The sequence below is a fragment of the Mastigoproctus giganteus genome, chromosome 14, assembly GCF_048544385.1.
Source record: "Mastigoproctus giganteus isolate SK-2022 chromosome 14, ASM4854438v1, whole genome shotgun sequence".
In the NCBI taxonomy this organism is placed as follows: domain Eukaryota; kingdom Metazoa; phylum Arthropoda; class Arachnida; order Uropygi; family Thelyphonidae; genus Mastigoproctus; species Mastigoproctus giganteus.
The window spans coordinates 57801440-57823119 of NC_143588.1; the positions used below are offsets into that span (position 1 = coordinate 57801440).

The 21680-nt window shown below is 40.0% G+C and overlaps 1 protein-coding gene across 4 annotated transcripts in view; it reads left to right on the plus strand.

Moving 5' to 3' along the window:
• Window positions 1-21680, plus strand: part of LOC150075148 (uncharacterized) — a 210342-nt gene that overhangs the window by 149486 nt on the left and 39176 nt on the right. Inside the window, exon 1 of one of the 4 annotated variants that reach the window (XM_090389122.1) lies at window positions 14341-14650. The exons of the other annotated variants lie outside the window; for them this stretch is intronic. Within the exon in view, the coding sequence (XP_090245248.1) occupies window positions 14551-14650 (100 nt within the window). The 5' untranslated portion in view covers window positions 14341-14550. Of the gene's footprint in view, window positions 1-14340; window positions 14651-21680 lie in introns of those variants that run through there. 4 annotated transcript variants of the gene reach the window in all.

Sequence of the window (21680 nt, forward strand, 5' to 3'; positions counted from 1 at the left end):
TCACCAGAAAACTTTGACAACTTCCCCTACACTCCCTCAACAATGTCATTAAGGAAGATGAGAAATAGAAGTGGTCCCAACTGATCCCCGAAAATCTCCAATTGCTGCACTGATCCACCCTAAGGAACGACTGTTTATGACTATTCTTTGTCTTCTTTCTTTTAGCCAGCCTTTGATCCAATGAACGATCTTGCCATTAATTACAATTTTTCCCAATTTATGGACCTTTTGTGAGAAACGTATCAAAATCTTTACTGGAGTCAAGGTAAATAATTTCAAAGTTATTTCTTGCATCCAACTATTTCATAACTTCGTCATAATAATTAATTATACTGGTCAGGGGGAGACTTCCTTTTCTCGAATCCATGCTGTGATCAATAAACATAGATACCATTTCTAAAATGACGGTTCTGTATTGTATCCTTAACCACAGACTCCGTGACTTTTTCCACCACTTGACTATTGACCCCGGTGAGTTGGACTCGTTTTTTTTTTTTTTGGGTAGTTGTTGGCGCATAGGCTTCTGTAGCCATAATGCACCTCCCAAGGTTTTTGCAGTACTTTGATCCAAGCCCGAGGCGGAAATCGAACCCGCGACCTTTGGGTTGCTAGGCAGGCACTTTACCCACCCGGCTAGCCCGGTCGGCTATAAAAAAAAAAAAAAAAAAAAAAAGAGTTGGACTCACCGGTCAATAATCGTCCATCATATCTTTCTTGTTTATACTCCGGCACGACCACCAGATCAGTGGAGTTTACAATAAATCATCGATACAAATGTTAATCGTATTTATCAGTCACAGGCTTGAACCCCGTCCACTCAAAGAGCGCATGCTACTGAACTCACGCTCCTGACCACTTGGCTACGTCCTTTCGCACTTCCTTTATGGAATGGAAAGGTATTGGAGCTTCTTCATCCAAGAGAGATAGTCCCGGGGCCTAATCATGAACTCCTTAACATCCCTAACGGGACAGTGCAATCACAAGCAGCCTTTTTTTTTTTTTAGTATAACAGGATGTATACTGCCTACCCCTGCAGCCTTACCTTTGCTCCCTTAACAGTTGAAATAATGGTCTTTCAACTGTGAAGATCGTTGCAAAGTACCTATTCAGCTTCGTCTATCACTTCTGATGGGCTTTCTATAAATTTTCCATTTCGATCAAGTAAAAGGTCTATCTGATTAACTCTTATTTTTTGTATTCATATAGCTACGAAAAGAATTCTTTGTCAGCATTTTAGCTTTCTTTGGTAGCGACTTCTTTACCCTGCTTTCGGATATCTTACCCCATCGGTGGTTTTGTTTACACTGGAAGCTACAAATGCATTTGTAGTTTCCAGGTCAAATCCCATGAATTCTTCCATAATGAACTGTTATTGAACAGCTTATAGTTGTCACTCCATTTAAAAGGGCACACGAAATACTTCAGTCCAGTATACTCTTGAAATTGGATTGATGTGATGGATGTTTGTATACAACATTGGTCTACTTCGTTCGCTCGGGAAATAATAGAGGATGTCAGTATCAGAATAGTTATGATGGATCGGCCTTGACTAACGCTGTCAGCTGCATTCACACAGGTTGTGTGAATGCATTTACAAAGCTGCATTCATACAGGTTACAAAATATAGGACTACAACTCGATCAGTGCTGCCATCCAACGCGTACCCAACCCAGTAATTAAAATTTATTAATTATTTTACTATCAGATTATGTAATCAAGTAATTATACTAACTATAATGATAATAAGTAATTATAAAAATTATAATAAATGTTATTAAATTCAAGTATATTCCATTAATTGTATTCTCGAAGAAGAGAGGTCTAATCACTCAACGAAGTGAAAGGGCATACCATACCCCAGTTTTTTTAGAATATATGGGCGTTTCATAAAAACAAGGGATGTTTACTTATTCCCTATCCTGCTGTTTTGACTATTTGACGTAAGCACCCAAGTGCAATCAAGCTTTTTTATCACTGAAGAAAAATGGCTGCCAATTTCATTCGAATCAGTAAAGGCGCGGAAACCAGAGACAATAATGACATCTTTTGTCTTTGTCAAGTTCTCTAAGTTCCCTCATTACATGAATACGATAGGGATGGAGCCCTTTGTGTAGTTGAATTAGGCAACCTCGTTTGAGATGCAAGTCTTCTCAATGATTTTGGCGCAATAACAATGTTTTTCTTCACTTAGAAATAAAAGGGCATCCAGTTTTGTTGTTTTTGTTGTTGTTGTTATAAACTAATTGCAAAATTGTTGATTTATTTGATACTTGTGAATCGGACATTTATCTCAATTCGGTTCGGATGTACACATATTATTTTTAACAAAAGCATTGCTTGACTATAAACACACATTCAGACAAGGAATATATCCATCCTGATGGCTTCGTGACGAATAAACCGGTATGAATGAGTTTACTTAAACATAATCTACACCACTATTCTGCATGCGAAGGTATGTTGCCCCTGATGTGATTTTGTGAGAATTGCCTATGGTTAACAAATTGACAGAAATTAAGTGTTACATTTTGGACTGCGCGAATTTTAAACCACTCTGTGGGTATGCAGTAAACTTCCATTATACTCCAGCTAATAGTACTCCTGAAACAAAAAAAAATTCCTTTTAACATTCCGATTTTCTGATCTCATGATCACTCCTATGAAGTGCCATTCATTTTTTAACGTCTGTAGCTCTCTTGTTTAAACTGTTTTCCTGCTTATGTCGCTTTTCTCAAGGCCCCAAGAAGGAATAAACCTGGATATAACCCTCCTTCCTCTTGAAAGGAGAGTTATATCCGGATTTTTGACTTTTCGGAATTTTGCCTTTGGGAAAGGCATAACAGGGGCTAAATACCAGAATCTAAACTGACAGAAAATAATTAAGTTTGTTTATTTCGTTTTGTTTACTATTTAAGTTTGTTTGCCTCATAAAAATCGTTCCGGTGCACATAACATCTATTCACTTCATATTTAACTTTAATTCATATCATATTTAACTCGAAACATATTTAACTTATAATTCACTTCATATTTAACTGAAAACATTTCATATTTAACTCGAAGGTAGAAAGGTCGCTATTTACAACCCAGTGTTCCCCATTTATCGGTGCATTTGCAGACGCTCTTCAGCTTTTTTTTTTTTTTTTTTTTTTATATGAAACATCTTTGGCGGCACCAATTATATTTTCCGGACTGAAGTAAAACGGATTGGTAACGAAAATGACGCAAATAACGTCACTTCCTAATTGATACTAACTTTGCTAACCTTAAGGGGCAGGATTCGCTAGTCTCCAGTTTATTAGAGACAGGCTTTTAAACTGCTTGTAGCCAGATTTGGGGTTCCTGGGTACGGGAACTGCTGGCATCCATTGCTATTACACTTTATGCAGTGGATGCGGGATTCCTTGTGGTATTCACCACCGTACGTGATTAAAGGAGACTGCTCCACTCATAAGACTTGCGCTTATTCCTATGGGATCTTGAAATATTACATTTAGTTTAGTACGTGTATAGTTGGGCCCGCCTCCTCGTGGCGTGGACGGGTACTGTACTGGGAAGCAGCCTTCCTGGTGATCGCTGCTTCCTGGTAGCAAAACAGCCGGAAACAGCTAAACAACACACACACACTACGCAAACATAACACTACACTCATTTCTGGCCATTGTATAGAGTCTTGTATATCATCACAGAGAACCATGGCAGAGATAAACTAACGTTTAGGGGCCGCCTTGCGTAAGACACAACACATGTCCACATAATTGATACTAACTGATTTTTTTTCTTTTCTTTTTTTCTACTTTATGCTATCCTCGTCTGCTGCATGGGGTTCTTTTGAATGGCTCCAAACTATCTTTGGACCTTTAGTGCATGACTGTTGAGGTTGGCCATGGTATATGCATAGTTGTGCCCTACCTCCCTGTGGTGTAGACGGACACTGGGCAGGCTTTCCAGGTGATCGCCTGCCTGGTGACAAAACAGCCAGACACAACTAAACAACACAACAACACACACTGCACGAACATAATACAGTACATGTATTACAAACATTTGTGGCCTGTTACAGTGCTCTGTAACCATCACAGTGTACAAAGGCGGAGTTGAACTTTCGTTCAGGTGCTGTCCTACATAAGATACTTTCATGTCTACATGTCTAATTGCTGCTAACTAATACAGGCAAATCGACTAGAGAACACACGCAATTTACAGACAAAATAAATATATGGGTAAATATAATCGTTTCCAGGGGACCCTAATATCACAATTTTAATTGATGCTAACTCAGTCACTAACGTTGATTCGGTAGAGTAAGTAGCGAGCGTGAACATAAAACTTTACATAGTTCATAACTTCGATTCTAGCAGTTCGATTCTAAAAATGTAAATGTTTTGATTTCGTCAAAGATGTTTACACCAAACTTGAGATTATGATTCATAAGATCCCCAGAAATAACATGAAAAAATAAAAATAGTTTCAAAAACGAACAGTGGTCGACAACGGACAAACAATTATTGAATACGAGATTACCAAACACTATAATTTATTTATTTTATTAACTATGCACGAAATCTCACGAACTGTTTCTACACGTACCGAAATGCCCCTGATATTACACAAAACATAACGAAATATCAGTTCGTTATTAATAATTAAATCTAATAAATGGAGTTCACAAGGATTAATCGGTGTATTGAAGTGAAGTCTTCTCTTCAGGTTGAACGATTTGCTATTTAAAATCGACATGTAGTTTCTTTGTACACCACGAAGCAATCAAGATGACAGATATAGAAAGACAACTCAATGGAGAGTGAAAGCACCCGCGCACACACACACGTGGAATCTCTTATTGTGTGCCACATGCATGACAAGTTTCCGGGCCATTATCCGAAGATAAATTGCTCCACGAATTCGGAACAAAATCCTGTACAATTTTCAGAGTGTAATTTTGAGTTCACGAAGCGGATAAAGGAACAAGGCCCACGTGCGAATTGAAGATGACATTTACCCCCCTCTGTTCATCGTGATTAGATGCGCACCGATACGAATCATCCGGGTATGAAGGATCGTGAAACAATGGACAGTGCAATGCTGCCTTGTAACTGTATTTTTATATTGTAAAATCTAAGAGCCAAAACTCCTACCATCCACGCCAAATGATCTGGTCAGCAGCAGCAGTGGCCATAACGGATATAATCCAACGCTCCGAGGACTTGAAGAAAGAGGACAATGCACTAATCAATGTTGGTATTATTCCTAGACATCCGAAGTTTTACCACAATCCCATTTTTTTCCCTTTTAAGAACCTCTAGAAAGTCCATAAAGTATGTCTCTGCAGTGAACAAAAATAAAACTTATCTTGGAGTAACCGGTAACGTGTACAGGACTGCACTTCGGAGAATTGAAAATGCGTTTCGTAATGTTCGAAAAATTCGCCTATAGTTTCGAAATAAAAAATTACTTTTCTTCATCTCGCGTTTCCCGTCAGAACATATTAGGGTGGGCGCGTGCTAGTTGATAGGCGGAGAAGTTTAGAAGAGGGTAATAACATTACGGCAACATGACATTATGGAGAAAGTAGCTACACCCAAAAACAGCATCAGGAGTCAACAATGGGTTCGTGCCAACAGTGGCATTGTGTTTTTATTCTGGACTGTTTCAGCTCAGTGATTTTAGCACGACATGGTTAAGTGTCTGGATGTATTGTTTTAACTAGTGCATATAGTGTATAAAAAACACATTTCCTTTCGGCGGTGGACATAAAAGCGTAGGATATTTCGTTACAGACAAACAAAAGAAACAAAAATAATTAAATACGCTTTTGAATATATACCTACATGTATATATTCAAAAATCAGCTAAACAAGAAACAGCTAAACAACACAACAACACCCACATACATAACACTTAACATAACACTGCACTCATTTCTGGCCATTGTATAGAACCTTGTATATCATCACAGAGAACCATGGCGGAGATAAACTAACGTTTAGGGGCCGCCTTGCGTAAGACACAACACATGTCCACATGTATAAATGTTTCAAATCAATTTAAAAATATATAAAATTCAGAAATTTGGTTTATTAACAGAAGGCGACGTATGGCTTCGTCTATTTCGGGAAAATCTGAATTCCATTATGATCGTCAAACTAGAGCAGATTACTTCCTATTGAAGAACTTCTAAATGTCTTTTCACACGGTGGCCAAATTACCCAACTCAAGGAGAAATACAGTTATTTTGAAGCGTGTGTCGGAAGCAATACATGCTTAAAACGAACTGTAATGTGAATTTTACTGTCACTTGTGCACAATTTTTATACGTGGAAAGAATGTAGTATACATTACAACTGGAATGCGTGTGGCCCATTTAATGGTTTGTCACAGACATTTCTTCTATCTGTGATAGTTAGGACTACAAGGGGGTTTAAAACGCAAATGAGCTGACATCCAGGTATAATGGAGGTAACACCAGTTGATTCCCACCAAAATGGGAACCAACTATAATAGGGGTGGCATTCACATCATACAGAGGAATAGCCAACGCGCTGTCACCAGGCAGTTCTAGGTAGTAGATGGACTCTCATGATCTGGTGCAATACTACCACTTTGCTTTGCCCCTAAATAAATAAAAACAAAAGTTTTCTTTGTAAAAGTGTAAGCATGACAGGTGTGCAGTTGGGGCGAGTGTATGCAGAGATGCTGAGTATGCGATGTCCTGGCAGACCCCCGATCTTGACAGCAGTGGGGCTAGCCATTAGGAAGCCCTTCTCCTGCCCTGCTGACATCATTCCCTCCATATGGCATGGCGTGGATTAGTTGACACCGCCTGGTCAACTTGTTAGTTGGTCTGGCCGGTGTGGGATAACAAAACAGAGAAACGCCTTCTACAGTGCGTTCTTCCCACCCTGCGAGGGTATCCAAAAGCAATAACCGCAACAAACAGCAGAAAGTTAGAAACTACGCAACGATATATTCTGCTCACTATATCCAGAGTCTGCAACACAGTTAGCACCCACGCACTCCAGGTCCTCATGGGCGCCCTCCCTCTGGACATGGAAGTCGTTCGATGCGGACTCCTTTACCATCTCTCCAAAGGACAAACTGCTACTTGCCAGAACTTTACGATTGACCTCCTCACAAATGACACCAAAACAGAAAAAAGTAGAATTACCCTGCACTTTCAACAAACTTGGCAAACGGGCTGGGAAAATTCACCAAAAGGCGCAATCACCCGAAAATTCGTGCCAAAAGTATACTCTGTATATCCAATTTATCCGCACTGGCTCTCACCAGGACTACTGACCACTTATTTGCTCACTGGCCATGGTGCCATCAGACAGAAACTAGCAGACTTTGGACTAAGCGATACACCCCTTTGCCACTGTGGACAAACAGAAACGTGGGAGCACCTGATGCACCACTGATCTATATGACGACCTACGCTGCTGTTTAATTACAAAAACCCAGTACACACTACTAAATCAGGAGGACCATGTATTGGAAGAGGAACACAGCTACAGGGCCTTAGCCAATTTTGCGCAAGACCTCTTCAGCGGAAGAAGGACCTTACCTGTGCCGCAACCACGGTAACAGCAAATAACGTAACCACCGTTTCCTCATCGGACCTAGGGAGCATATTGCTCACACGAATTTAAGACTCAACGACCAGAACTGACCACACCCCAGGAAAACTAGAACACTGAGGAGACAAACCCAAAGAGAAAACTCTCCTGAACTTGAATTTCACGGGGCAGATAGCTGGCAAAGATACTACATGGACACCTGGAAATGACAACCACCCAGGAATGAGCAGCTCCCTAGACGTTGCCTAAAAGTTGACCTGACATCATGAGACCAAAAGTGATCACCAGCACCGAACATGAAGGCGCATCATCCCACTTGTGGTACAACAGTGAAAGACACCACGTTTTAGTGACTGAATCTGCCGGGATATCACCACCTATGACATGACAAACAGTAGACATGCTGCTAAATAGCCTTATTGACGATCTGAGTCGGCTCTCTTCTTCGGTATTTCCTTCACCCCCTCGCTGCCCCTCTCTTCCCTCTGGTGAGACATGGGGCATGCCCCACTGACATCCACCTGGGGTCGTCTTCCCTATTGGCCCCAGTTTCTTCCTTTCTTCTGCCCCAGTCTTCACGCTTTCCCCCTCTCTATCTACAACTTAGAGTACATCCCACATACCAAAATTTAACCTTATCAAAAACTTTTCGCCCACTTTTCGGCCTCTCGCCTTTCAAGCACTGTTCCCTTGCAATCGAACTTTGAATTATCCATTTTTTTTTTTTATAGGTCATAGACACAGAAATCTCAGGAAATTAAGTGGCAGGACCTGCCAGAGTACTTATTTAAAATACTGGTGTACCTGGTCTGCCTCCACGGGGCGAAAGTGGGACAACGTCAGGCCTCAGCAGGGGTCTGGCGGCTAAATGGTCAGAAGAACAACGATGCACGACACCACATATGTCAAGATCCATACACTTTGGCGCCTCCGTAGCCAGGAACAGCAGTGGTAGCACACGCTTCTTGATTAGACCGGGGTTCGAGCCCGTGACCACCAAATACGGAGGATGCGGAAAGGTCAGGGAATGACCCCTGAATATCCCCGGAGAAATATGGCCTTAGTTGCTAATGCTCCTAAAAACCAAATAACAAACAACAATCCATACACTTTTAAATATCTGGCCTTTATAGCGAACTGTATCACCGCACAATGTAAACAACGCGAAGATGGGGGGAAACCCCTGGTGCCGTTTGACCCTAAATACACTTTACACTTTACACCACCACCACCAGGGCCTCTCGCTCTATGACTTTTCTGCCGTACGATCCCAGATTTACATCCGTTACCTCCCATGTTGTTGTTTGTTTGTTTGTTATTTGGATTTTAGGAGCATTAGCAACTAAGGCCATATTGCTCCGGGATATGCGGTGGTCATTCCCTGACCTTTCCGCATCCTCCGTATTTGGTGGTGACGGGCTCGAACCCCGGTCTAATCAAGAAGCGTGTGCTACGCACTGCTGCTCCTTCCCACCTGGCTACGGAGGTGCCCTTACCTCCCATCCCAGCTTCCTCCTTAGTGGTCTCTACCACCACAAACCTACTGCTCTAGACAGTACCCCTTGGGGCGGGTGGGCTCTCTCCACAAGGGTACCCCCGTACCTCCTCTATCACTTTAACTTCTAATTTCTAGGTGGATAATCTTCCTATCATCCATCCCTTTCTTTCCCAAACACTTGAACTGTCACTCTGCACTCCCCTTCCAATAAAAAAAAGAAGTCCACCTCTTTTTTTGGAGAGCCCTCCCTGGTAAGCTCAGGCTATGCCTACTTCCTGCCATACGCGGCTGCTTCCTCGTGGGGTGGACAGGCAACGTGGGGTACGACTAGGAGCCCACGGCTAAATCCCTCAGCACTATTCGTGTGGCTTTTTTGCCCTCCTTGGAGTTATCCCGCTTCCCCCTTTTCGCCTGGTGAAGCAAACGCTCTACTGTCAACTTAGGGATGACTTCATCTACATCTCCTCATCCTTACTTTCACCTCCTTCCTCCGTACACACTGTACTACCGCATTCTACTTTTACTTTTTTTTTTTTTTTTTTACTTTGCCTTCCTTTGCCAACAAAAGCTTAGTTGTTGTTGATGATGGGGTTTTCAGTGCAATAGCTACTTAGGCCATATTGCACTAGGAAGCTCAGGCAACCCTGAGGGGAAGTTAATCAAAACCATGTTTTGATTAACTATAAGCCACTTAGTTAAAAAAAAAAAAAAACACTAGTCTCAACACTATTCAAAATTAAATTGATATCATTTACGTTTCAAGAATTATTATAATCTTTATCATCAGAATGGATTTTCTAAACACAAATATATCCTGCGATTACAATAAAAAATACTTGATCATCCTATGTATGTATAATCAGCATTTCTTTATGCTTGCAACTTTCATGTTTTCAGGAAAACTAAAGGTGACCTTACGAAAAGTCGAATCCAGAAATCTCCAATTCTGTTATTTCTTGCTCCTTTCTTCCTCCGTCTAAAAATATTCCATTCTTTTCATTTTTTTTTTTTTTTCAATATTTGAAATTCTTTCATTCAATTTTTCATTCTTTGTCCGCCTCTCCCTGTATAATTTCCATCTCCTCTAGTACATTCATTCGCGTTCCCGTCTATCTACTTATCTGGCTCCAAAGGAAATTGATGGGCTATCCTGGACAGAAAGTAAGAAGAGATTATATTTCTTAGCTGATTACGTTCCGTATTAGTCAAGATGTCTCAATAGTTTTATTGATGAGAACGATATGAGGAAAAGACTATTCATATTGCTACACACACAAAAACGAAACCCAAGGTTCTACGTTAAGAAGAAATCTGCTTAATGGAAGTAAACCCATTCAAAATGAACTCGACAGCAGAAATAATTACGGCGAATTTGTACGCGTGCAAAGAAGATTGGAATGTCAGGTGGGAATGGAATGCACGAGCAGGTGGTAGATGAAATAAAGACGCCTCCGACATAGTAGTATTAAGAGCAAGGTGTAGGCGCAACCAACAACAAAGTGCCGTCCACCATTTTTGACAATGATCACTATCTCGTGTGGTGTGCTAATAAAAGTGTGGAACTAGATTTTCTTAATAAATGGAAATAAACAAATTAAACCGCGGATGTCTACATAAATTTTATCCCAGATTCTGTGTGATGGCGTTTCATCACTATGTGATTAATAGGAAAACTGAAATATATATAAAAAAAAAAAAAAAAAAAAATCTTGTTTTTTTTTTTGGCGTTCTCTAGTTCGCCGCTCCTGCTGATATACACTAAGTGGCCACTTTATTAAATACACCTACCTAAGAGTGAGTATGTCCTTTTTAGCCCTCAGAACAGCCTAGATTAGTCACTGCATGGACTCAACGAAGTGCCAAAAACGTGCCACAGGAATGCTGGTCGATTTTGACTCAATTGCTTCACACAATTGTTACAAATTAGATGGCTGCGATCTCTACCTCGAAGAGCTCGTTCCATCTCATCCCACAGGTTGTATTCACTCACATATTCCTGGAATCAGTTCTCTGCAATTCTGGCCTTGGGACATGTCGCATTATCTTGTTGGAAAAACCCATTTGCAGATGGATACACTGCAGCCATGATGGGATGCGCCTAGTCAGACAAAATTCGCTGGTGTCAAGACGCTCAATATGCACCAAGAGAATATTCCTCACACCAGTATACTGCCTCCACTAGTTTGCATTTTGACACCTGTAAGGATGGGCCCATGGACTCATACTGATTTCGGCATGTTCCACTCCTCCGATCAACATGAAATAGTAGGAAGTAGGATTCGTCAGATCAAAGTTTTTCCAATCCTCCACTCTCAACTGTTGTTTTCTTTAGCCCACTGCCAACCAAGTTCAGTCATGCCACTTTGGTTACCACCGTTGTACTGGGATGGTATTTGATTCCATTTATATCCTTGCTGTTACCGTACAGAAGTCTTGCCCGCTTCCGTTAACTTCTCGTATCAACGGGCTGTTTCCGATCTCAGGATAGCCGTTGGCTTGACCTTTGGGCTAATCTCGATACGAAGACACAGTTGCACGTGAAAATCACAACAGAATTGCACTTTCAGATATACTCATGGTAGTCTGCGCCAGACGCGCCAACTAGTATGCCACTTTTCGAAGTCAAAGCGACACGTGATTTATACGAACGTGTTAGTATAGAAAAGCTTAAACTGATGTGTGGTCAAGTGGTTTGTCTTTGATTTTGCGCAGAAAAATTAAGCACGTGAGTCTAAATACGTTGTATTTGTAAACTATTCGTTCGTTGGTTTTTTCCTGTTTTACTGGATGAAAAACAAGCTGGGTTTTTTTGTTTGTTTCTTTTTCTTCTCTTTTTTTTTTTTTTTTTTTTTTTCTTGGAGAAAATAGCCACGCAATATTGGCTCCATACCGTATAACACGGCCAGGATTTGAAACAGTTCATAAATATTTAACAACCACTAATCGAATATTTGGCCGATATTAGTGAAGTCAAGAGTATACCGAAACTGGCACTATTTAAAAATGCCGTTAGATCAGTGCAAAATGTTCTTGTTGTAGTAAGGTTTTAGGAGAATTAGCAATATATACCATCATATATTGCTCCGTGTAAATGTCTATAAATTGGGTGTTCTGTGGTCGTTTTTCTGTTTTCTGGAAAAAAAAAACCCCGAGTTTTCGGAAAAAAATACCATGCTACCTTCGCCTGAGATCGACTAACTCAGACACGTTGTGAAAAAGGCCCATAAAAATTCCTCACGTCATCGACGGGACTCGAACTCTTTTCCACCCGGTGCGGGGAAGATGGACGCAAGGCTAAGAGTCTGAACTATACAGATGATACTTGAGTTGGGGACAGCACCGTTGCACTAGATTGGACGGACCCATCACTGTGAATGCCATATTCTTTCCGCTGCTTCGTATCACTCGCTACACATATATGACATTCGGCGCACGTTATTGTTCAGTTGACGTTTAGAACTCGTTCCTAATTTATATCGATGGCGAAGCCTAACTTTAATTTATGTAAGCGAAATCTCGTTTTTATTTGACTTCTCAGCCTCGTAATTAAGAAGAATTTTCAAAATACGAATGTTAAAGCTGCTAAACACAAGTCCCCACTTTCACTGAGAAAATTCAAGATCCTAAAACCAACCGTCCCAGCCATTATTTCAACAAACCTATCTCGAATTTAACAAGCACCGGTTGTAAAATAGCACGTCATGCCAGAAGTTAAAAACAACATACAAGTGAAAACAAGAAAATCGGCTTAAACTCTTCTCAGTGGCCACTCAAACTTCTTACGCGAATTTTACAGAGCACGCTAGGAAGGCACTGACCGTGATGTACGCAACTGTCGTTCTCAGACGTCAAACATGGATGATTTAGCCAGTGATGTGCAAAACGTGATCGCGGGCCACATTAAGTCTGTCTAGCATTCCAATGTGGTCCGCACTCATAAATTCAGAAAACAAAAAATATATTAAAGTCGACGAATAATTATTAAATTCGTATAAAATATTATTAAATAATTTTACCTTGCATTAACGATAATATAACTACTGTATTAATACTAATACTATTAATACTAAATATACTTTTAATACTAAAATATAAATAAAAAAAAGTTTCGCCTATCATAAAAATAACTTTTAAAAAATAATATTATTTATAATGCGACAACAAATATATTTTCCTCCTGAATTGGCCCTCATGCCAAAGTTTACCACTGATTTAAACTCACAATTTACAGATCTGTATCGTTATATGAAGTGATCCAAAATCTGACAGACTCAATGCCATAAAGTATGTGGAATAAAACCAATTCTATAATTAGCGGTGTTCATTTTATACGTATTTATTATTTATTTATTTTGCATTCTTGAAGAATACAAATTATCTTAGTTCTACTGTGATGGATCTATTCCAGTCGATAAAAACTTACCCTGAAAATTATATACTGTATCTTAATTTTCTTTAATAATGGTTATTCCTTTTAATTAACTTGCTATATTTATTGAAACCCAACGTGATGGTGATAAAATTTACAAATTTAAAACACAAATTCAAAAACAGAAAAAATATTGCAGAATTGTATTTTATTATTGAACTACAGTACATCTACGCGCAAAATATCGAAATTAATCCACAGCACGAGACTAGCAAAAGCAATCTGAGCTCGTGTTCATTCATAAAGCTGTGTAATGGCAAACATTCTGAAACAGCAAAGATCGTGAAGTATTAATATTTCACTATTGGCAGACCACAAAAAAAAAAAAAAAAAAAAAAAGAAGAACAAACTATATATCATTTATAACATGCTGGCAAGATAAAAAAAAATATATATATATATATAAGCAGAAGCCATATGTTAAATTAATAAGTGTCACTGGCCTCTGAAGTTAAAAGCAGTAAACAACTTTCCATCATATATCCAACCCACCCTCCGAACTCTGCCCTCCCTCGGGCAATTCCACCAAGACTCACATCGCCAAGTGGGTGATGGTTGCCACCGTCACCAGTTTCTTCCCTCTTCATCTCGTCCAAGACGGAGAAAGTTTTTACAGTGTTCGCGTGTAACAGTGTTTCCTAAACGCGCGCGCCAGCACCGCGGTGTTTATATTCCAGGCAAAGCTAACATCTTGTCCAATAGCTCGCATTATTTAAACAGCAGGTGAGGCTGGCGGCAACCAACCAATCCGCTGCCAGATTACGCAACGGAGAGCGATCGATTGCTGCCACGGCCATGTGCTCTGACCACCCCACTCAGTCGACCGGACGCCGACGCGTCACGAGAAACAGCGCGTTGCGTTGGAAAAAGGAAGCCGACTCTTGCACAATGGAAACCGTGGCTTTTTGAAAGGTAAAATTCTAGTCCTTTGTTGTCATGGTTTCCTGAAGTGTGACATTTTCCGTTCACGCAGAAAGACGGGAATCCGACGTGCCGGAAGATGTCGGGAATCCCTATTCTACTCATGCGCCCTTAAAGGAGAAATGACTCGATGGTCAAGAGTTAATGGTATTATTCATGCACCATCTAGGATGTGTATAATGTTGCTATTAATAGTAGCGCTCTTAGCCAGTCTAACTTTGGGTAAGTAAGTTCCAATTAGCTGATTACACCAATTGTTCAAGTCCTATAACTTGGTAATTAGCATGTTGACTAAACTGATATTGTGCAAATGATGTAATGTTGTCTGCAAGCGTGTGTTTGAAATACTTAGATTTGGATTCCGAATAAGTGTTTATCATTTAGAGGCAGTCTATAATTTTGTCTGTTTTTTATCGTTTTGTTCGCTATGTTCTTGAGACATCATTTTTGGCCTGCGCGTTCTGCTTTTGCTGAGAGAATTGGTAGGTTTTTGACTAGAATGCTACTAGCAATTAAATCTCGATATTAATTTAATGAATTTGTAACTATTCGCAATATACTAGGCGAAGATGGCAAACTTAGTTTGTTTTGGAGTTTGTTGACTCATGAATGATATTTGATAGTATCCCATTCTGTAGAAACAGATTTTGAGTTGAATTGAATCAGTAAAGTTAAAATTATTGATATCTCGTAGGAGAAGCCAAAAACAATAAATTTTTAAAGGAAACAATTTTTAGGAAACAATTTTATTTCTGCGATGTAGCAGTTCCCTGCAGTTAGGCTACGCTCAATGTGTGTGCTGGGGAAAAGAAATCAATAGTATAAATATCTTCCAAAATTTGGGAGGGGGGGGGGGTAAATAATAATAAACATTATTATACTTTCATTTCCCCCTTTCAATCAAATTTTTGGGTACGCTCCTGATAACAAGAAAATAAACTGGTAATGTGATGGCTAATACGCTCATGGGGAGGGATATAAATTCCTTAGAAAAGCGGATATTTATTTTTGTTGATTTTTTAATTTTTTTATTATTTTTAGGTCGACTCGGTGTATTACGAAATTGAGAGAAGGCCCATACCAACAGATGGCAGCTTTCTAGTGGAGCAGAGGTTAACTGAAGGAAAACATCACGAAAATAGATCAATTCCCCCCTCCCCTCGGTTTTATTCTATAAGATTAAGTGAGCATGTATTAACTTAACAGAAAAGAAATGGGATTGTTTCGAGGACATAATGGAAAAAAAAAAAGATAATTTAAAAACCTAAGTGGGGGGAAGGGGAAAAGGAAAGAGTTCACAAAAAGGGGGGGGAGGGGCAAAGAAGATGAATGATTTGATGAAAACGTACACTCAGAAGTAATCGATTTGTATGCAACAGTATCGTATTTAAATATCCAACTTTTGCAGACAAAGAAATTAAAAAGAAGCCAGGGAAATATTAAACGAAAGGGACAGCAGAAGAATGGTGCCGAGAGATAGAGAAGGAAAGTAGGAGAGTCTTATGTAAATTTGATATCCCAAGAAGCGCGCATTGTAATCCAGTTGTGTATGTGTAACATTTCCAAGGTCACTGGAATACCTGAGGACGTGCTTTCAGTAACGTGATATCTGGATGTCAGGGAATTCTTTTGAAACTGTTTACGAAACACTAGTAATAACCTCCTCCTCTGCATATTTGAGTTTCAATGGTTGAGCCAGTACCCTGCCAGATATAATCAAAGCCTGTGCAAACAATATTACATTCCATTTCCAAGTAAAGAATGATTTTTTTCTCAGTCTGGGTGGAGAAATACTTATATTTCATAAGAGGCAGTGTTAAAAGACTCCCTGAGCACAGTCTCAGACCCCCGACAGAAAATAGGTAACCAAGAAACTTTTGCTAAGACTGGTATGGTATGGTACTGATACTGGAGGGGTTTCCTTTATGACCATCTGAATGCAGCAAATTCCACCATCAGCTCAGCGGGATTTTGCACCATTATACCAAAGCAACTTTAGAAGGTGGCGCCACCTATCACGCAATTAGAATCATAAGATGCTGCAAAAGACAACGGGGCCTTCAACTTCTTTCCTGGCAGCACAGTTACCAAAGAATTCTAAGCAGCTGGCGGCTAAATCGTTGATCTACAACTAAAAGCTGAAGGTCATTCATTCCACGGCAAAATTGAAGTCTTATGAGCGCGGTGAATACCTCCCCACTAAAAGTAAAATAGCATTCCATCGGAGCTGAAATGATTTATCACTCATCACCGGCTTTGAAAGGACCTCAATTCGAATCTCATCCACGATGAGAGGAATTTACTGAAGCTATTTCAACTTGCATTAAATAAGTCCCTCTCAAGTGGAAGTGCAGGGTTCTTTCCGGATGCACCCTGATTTTTACATCCCACAAACAGAAAAAAAAACCTTACACACAGTTCACTAATACCTCATGAACTTGGTTACCTAGTATAAATGCTAAGGCACCTAAGGTCATAAGTGTCAGTATATCTAACCTGCAAACTGTTTATATTCAAGTGGGTTGTATATTTTCGGGGATTGAAAAATCGGCTGGGAAAAAAAATATGCTCTCATTGTCCGGAACCGACTAACTCAGCTACAGTATGGAGAAAAATTACCGTCGAGATGGGATCCTAACCATCAATCTTCCCCTTTGAAAATCACTCCGCAGTCTGGTGTTCATTCAATGTAAATGAAAATATAAATAAATAAAATAATTTCTGTTTATACTCCGGGACGACTGCACGGGAGATTAAAAGACACAGAGAACACGAAAACAGTGTTGTATATAGCAATCACGTGTGCTAGAACCACAATTAACTCAAACGCTTGTACTATTCTACCTTCAAGTTGGATCACTCTGCTATGGCGGGTATGCAATAAATGAAACCAGTTCACTTCCAAACTTATAGGAAATAAACTAATTTAATAAATAAATCTGTCCACAGAAACGTTCTCTACGGGAGAAAGGAGTTGTTTTTGATCGCCAGTGTATGTAGAACGGTAATAAATTTGGAGTACTAAAACTGATTTAGAAAACCTTTTATTTTATGTAGCTAGCACAAAGTTTGGTACTCCGATGAGTTCGTTCGGTTGGATATTTTGGTTACTAAACCACACAAGGTAGCAGCAGACTGCGGGTGCCACTGTTTCGTTGTATTCTGGCAAAGTCACCTTCAGCAGTGAATGTCGACGGGCTAAACGAATTACGGTATTGATGAAAAATGTTCCCAGTTAAATTTCTTAGTTAAGTCTGTTCGGTTTTCTCCCTCACACAGACAGAGAAAGTTGTTCCAAAGTCGCGTTATCTACCCCCCCCCCCCAGTTTCATCTCCCTCCTTTCTCCCCTCGTCCTCCGGAATAAAGCGCTGAAGGGAGGACCAGAAGATTCCGGTGTCCCATTTTCCCAGATTCTTGTTGACCCTGTTTTACGGGAAGACGGTTAGCACGCGCACACATTCCTAAATTTATACTGGTTTGACTGGAAATAATCTACGATCAGCCAGCCCTTCATTTGAGTCCTTGGGATAATAAATAAGAGGAATGAAATAGAAAGAACAACGAAGGAAAAAAAGTAAAAGTTGGATGGGGAAAGAGAAGCGAAAGCTAATTTTTCAACTGCGTTTGTGAGCTACAAATAGAGCGAAACGTAAAATGGTATTAGAAAAGAAATGTACTTTATTATATTTTAAGTCCCGGTTGTATTTGATTCTGAATTTCGTGGGCACGTTGCGTTATTCTGTTGTTTACTGTTTGGCTGATTATTGTTTGACCATCTTACAGTAGTGCCTTTTATCCTTTTTTTGGCCGCTGAATTCATTTTCAAACCCAAAAAACTTTAAAAAGACTATATGCATGTACAAATTAACTGAAAAAAAAAATTACGGAACAGTTTCAGAACCTCTGCAACCTCTCTGCGGAACTTTAAGGTTCCGCTGAACACAGGATGTAAACTACTGCTTTGCAGTATACGGTACTGTACAGCACGGTCCGGCAACCCTTCTCATCATAAGGATTACTTCTCAAGATAGACCATTCACAATTTTTTTAAAAGCGATCCCTGCCTTAAATAAAATCTGCTGGCTGTAGAATTACTTTATTTTTTTTAAGAAGGGCGTTTGAAAAGTTCGTGGACTGCATAAGAAGGCTTTATTTGAGAAAACATGTTACTTTTCGCCAAAGTCCCTTTTGGAGTCAATACACTTTTTCAACAGATGCTGCAATATGTTGATTCCAGCTACAAAGAATGTTTTCTCTTGGGCCTTCCGGAATGCATTCATTGCAGCAGTGACATCGCCATCGGTGGGAAAATGGATGCCAGCCAGGTATTTTTTTTCAAATTAGGAAATTTGCAAAAATCTGATTGTGGTAGATCTCGTAAATATGGGGGATGGTCCAAGATTTCAAAGCCGCACTTGTACAGTGAGAAACTTTTGTGCAAGCGCGTTGCCCTAGTGGAATGAGACTCCTTTGCTCAGTTTTCTTTGGCGTTTGTCTTTGATATTTTCAAGTAAATGCGTCACAAAGTCTGGATAATATATCCATGCGACTCTTTGGCCTTTCTGAAGATACTCCACTAGCAACACTTCATTAGCATCCCAAAAAGCCAATGCTATCTCCGTCCCAGCAGATGGAATCAACTTGGCTTTCTTTGGAGGGGAAGAAAGCTATGTTTCCACCGATTGGGCTGCTCCTTGCACCTTGGCTGTGCCGTGAGTGTGCGCAGAATGACTCCTACGCGCACCGCCTCAGTAAGTGTCAGTAAGATGGCCGTGCAACATAAATCACCAAAATCGATAATCATTCAAAAATTTGAAAATTAAATATTTCTTCAGGGGCTAACGTAAAACAGCCAAAACTAGTCCTTGACAAGCACATAAATAAATAATCTTTATTAAATATATTATACTCTAAGAATTGCAAATGAAAGATACATTCGCTCAAGGGGCCATAGAAATTCACCATGGTGAGATAGGCATAAATAATAAGATTATATTAAGATAACGAAATTATAAAACGTATTTTAGATACTTGGATCTATATGCTCGCCTTCATTGGCAATCCCTAAGCTGTCTTAGAGCATTTTGTTGATACTTCTATCAGTTATTTAACCGGATAATTTCAAAGTTTCTATTGCTTTGTAATATAAATATTTTTCAGTCTGTTCAATCTAAGCTATCTTTGCTGTTGTTTCCATATTTAATGATGTATATGACTTAAAATTATAGTTATCATGGGTGATCGGAACGCAAAAGTCGGAGTGGAGAGACAAGGACTAGAATACGTTATGGGTTCGCATGGTTGGGGACCTAGGAATGATGATAGTGACAGGCTGTTGGATTTCTGTTTATGCAACAGCTTGGTCATAGGAAACACCTGGTTCAAGAAGAGAAAGAGTCACAAAGCAAAAAGATACGGTTGGGCGGGTCAACAGGAATCCCTCCTTGACTATATACTCGTAGATAAACAGCGACACAGAAGACTAGTGGACGTCAAAGTCATTCCTAGTGTCTCCTTGGGTAGTGATCACAGGTTAGTTGTTGGAATTTTAAGATTCCCTAAATTGAAGGGGATCAAAATAACAAGAGAAAGAAAACTACGGGTGTGGAAGTTGAAAGAAGAGGGAAAAGGGGGATGTTCAGGAAGGTTGTACCTAAAACAGTGGTGAACAGCGTGGAATCAGAATGGAAAGCATTCAAAGACTGTATAGCAGAACTGACAGAGCAGGTTTGTGGAAAGACAAACAATAGAAGGAGATGGAAATAAACCCCATGGTGGAATGATAGGACGAGAGAGGCTGTGAAAATCAAGAATAATGCATTCAGGACCTACTTTCAGAACAGAAATGATGAGAATAAAGAGAGATATGAAACCATGAAGAGAGAGAGGCTAAGAGGATAGTTAACGAGGAGAAGAATGTGGTTGGAAGAATGGAGTGAAACTCTACGACAAGGTATCGACGGTAATAAAAAGACGCTGTATGGTATGATGAGGAATAGAGGAAGAGATGGTGAACAGAGCAAATACTTGATGGATGAGAATGAGAACCTAATAACCAAGGATGAAGAGATAAGAGAAATATGGAATAAGTATTTTGAAAATCTGTTGAACGTGCAGGGCAGCCAGCAAAAGGGACAACGGCAGGTTGATCATAGAATAAGGGATGGAAGAGAAGATAACGGAGAGAGAGAGAGAGAGAGAGAGAGAGCAGACAGACTTGACGTGGAATGAAGTAGTGCAGGCTTGGAAATACATCAAGACAGGTAAGTCTGATGGTATGGATGAGATAAATGGAGAGATGCTACAGGCGAAACAGGGATATCGTAGACATACAGACTGTTCCGTAAGATCTGGGATGAGAGACAGGTGCCGAAGGACTGGAAAGAAGGTTTGATCATCCCGTTGTTCAAGAAGGGGAAACAGGAAAAAGTGTTCCAATTATAGAGGCATCACACTGACATCACATGTGAGTAAGCTGTATGAGCGAGTGTTAGAGAGGAAGATAAGAGGAACGATTGAAAATAGGATGGCCGAGGAACAGTATGGCTTTAGACCTGACAGATCGACGATGGATCTAATTTTCTGCATCAGGCAACTGATGGAAAAGTGTTATGAACACAATAAAGAATTATGGATGGCATTTTTGGATATAAAAAAGCGTTCGAAGCCGTAAAGAGAGAGAAAGTGTGGGAGGTTTTGAGAAACTTGGGGCTAGAGGAGCGTCTTGTGGAGAGAATTCAGAATATGTACACCAATAAGTGAGCAAAGTAAAAACAGTGAGGGAGTTGACGGAGAGCTTTGAAATAACATCAGGTTTGAGGCAAGGAGACGTCCTACACAACTGCTATTCACAGCTGTCATGAATTATGTGCAAGGTAGAGTGGTGGAACAACTTGGACAGGACCAGATGAAAATCATGCTCTTCGCAGATGACCTCTGCATATGGGGAGAGAGCAGGGAACAAGTGTAACGGCAAGTTGATATATGGGCTAGTATGGCCAGTGAATTTGGACTGGTTTTCAATCAGAAGAGTGAAGTAATGGTTCTGATACATTACAATGGAAGGGAAAGAGCTAAAAATGGTTAACAACTTCAAGTTTCTAGGAAGCACCATTACAAAGACTGGAGTGATAGACGAAGAAATAAGTAGAAGGATACAAGCGGGCGGAAATTTCTATAGGCAGACAAGAGATCTGATCTGGAACAGGAACATACTGGGGGAGGGGGGGGACAGATCAATTATTTCCTCGT